Source organism: Echinops telfairi, unplaced genomic scaffold, assembly GCF_000313985.2.
Source record: "Echinops telfairi isolate 266 unplaced genomic scaffold, ASM31398v2 ScPeMD7_3533;HRSCAF=4204_0, whole genome shotgun sequence".
NCBI classification, from domain to species: Eukaryota; Metazoa; Chordata; class Mammalia; order Afrosoricida; family Tenrecidae; genus Echinops; species Echinops telfairi.
This window is the reverse complement of record NW_022107431.1, coordinates 5101250-5102578: the sequence shown is the minus strand read 5'-3', so window position 1 is coordinate 5102578 and position 1329 is coordinate 5101250. Positions and strand designations below refer to the sequence as shown.

At 50.5% G+C, this 1329-nt stretch overlaps 1 protein-coding gene across 1 annotated transcript; it reads right to left on the bottom strand.

Annotated features, from left to right (window-relative positions):
• Positions 1–231: 231 nt before the first annotated feature.
• LOC101653957 (macrophage migration inhibitory factor-like) lies at positions 232–573 on the bottom strand. The gene has a single exon (XM_045294734.1). It carries the CDS (start codon positions 571–573, stop codon positions 232–234), a length of 342 nt encoding a protein of 113 aa, XP_045150669.1.
• Positions 574–1329: the final 756 nt, after the last annotated feature.

Genomic DNA, 1329 nt, shown 5'->3' with positions numbered 1-1329 from the left:
CAGGCGCAGGTGACCTGTTCTCTTTCCTTCTTTCCCTTCCGTTTACAGATGATTTCTCTTGAATTCCACACTCCTAGTTTTAAAAACTAGGTTGGTGCCTTATCTCTCAACTTGTGGGGTTTTTTTGTATGTGTGTGTGGGGGCAGGGAATTTTGGGCGTTCACTTTATTTATTTATTTTTTGGGTCTCTGAACCGTTTATTTCTCGGGCAGGCTGGGGCAGGGAGGGGGCTCAGGCGAAGGTGGACCCGTTCCAGCCCACGTTGGCGGTGTTCATGTCATAGTAGTTGATGTAGATCCTGTCCGGGCTGATGTGCAGGCACTCGGCCAGCAGGCTGCACAGCAGCTTGCTGTGGGTGCGGTTCTGCGCCCCGCCGATCTTGCCGATGCTGTGCAGGCTGCAGAGGGCACACGGCTCGCCAGAGCCGCCGAACACCATGAGCTGGTCGTGGACCGCGTGCACGGCGATGTACTGGGCCGGCTTGCTGGTGGCCTGCGCCAGTTGCTGGGTGAGCTCGGAGAGCAGCCCGTCGGGCACAGAGGCGCGGGGCACGTTGGTGTTCACCACGTACATGGGCGTGATGGAGGAGAGACGGCACGGCGGGCCAGACGGGCGGCCACACGGACTGATACGCCCACTTTATTTTTTTAAAACAATTTTATTGACATATAATTTAAATCGTACAATTCAGTAGTTCAGTCATATTAAAAATTAATCATGTAAGAATTGCTCATTTTCTTCTTTCTTGTACTGATTGTTTTCCATCTCCCCCCACCTCCCCTGGCAAGCCCCCATGCAACCATTAATCCAATTATTGTCTCTAGATTTACCTATCTTGGATTTCTTATACAGAATAGTATTTTACACAACAACAACAAAAAACCTCCTAACACTATAGCTAGTGTTTTAGCTTCTGTATGCTGACTTTGGCACTCTCCTCCGTTCAGCTGGTGTGCTGGTATTAGCCAGCCTTTTCTGTGATGCTGTTGATTTCAGATCTTGTAGTATAGAGGGTTGAGGACCCTGTGATGGGTAGGTGGGCAAAGAGGTGCATCTGGGTTGGTGAGGGTATAAATTCCCAAGTGGTCAGTTGAAGAAGCTGTACAGTGTTGCTCAGCTGCTGCCATGATCTGCCATGGCTGTATGAGGTGGGAGGTGGATGGGCCCTTCCCCAGTAGGGGGACTGTTCTCATTTGGTAACGAACATCTTAGGTTTGGGGTGAGAGAGATGGAATCTGGTGAGCTGAGGGCAACTTTAGTATTTGTGAAGTGTGGATTCCTGGTGCCCTGGCATGGTTTGCAAGTGCCTTGGTGGTGCATTGGTTAAAG

Coding starts and splice junctions, on each gene's coding strand:
- LOC101653957 (XM_045294734.1), bottom strand. CDS start 573: ATGTACGTGGTGAACACCAACGTGCCCCGCGCCTCTGTGCCCGACGGG.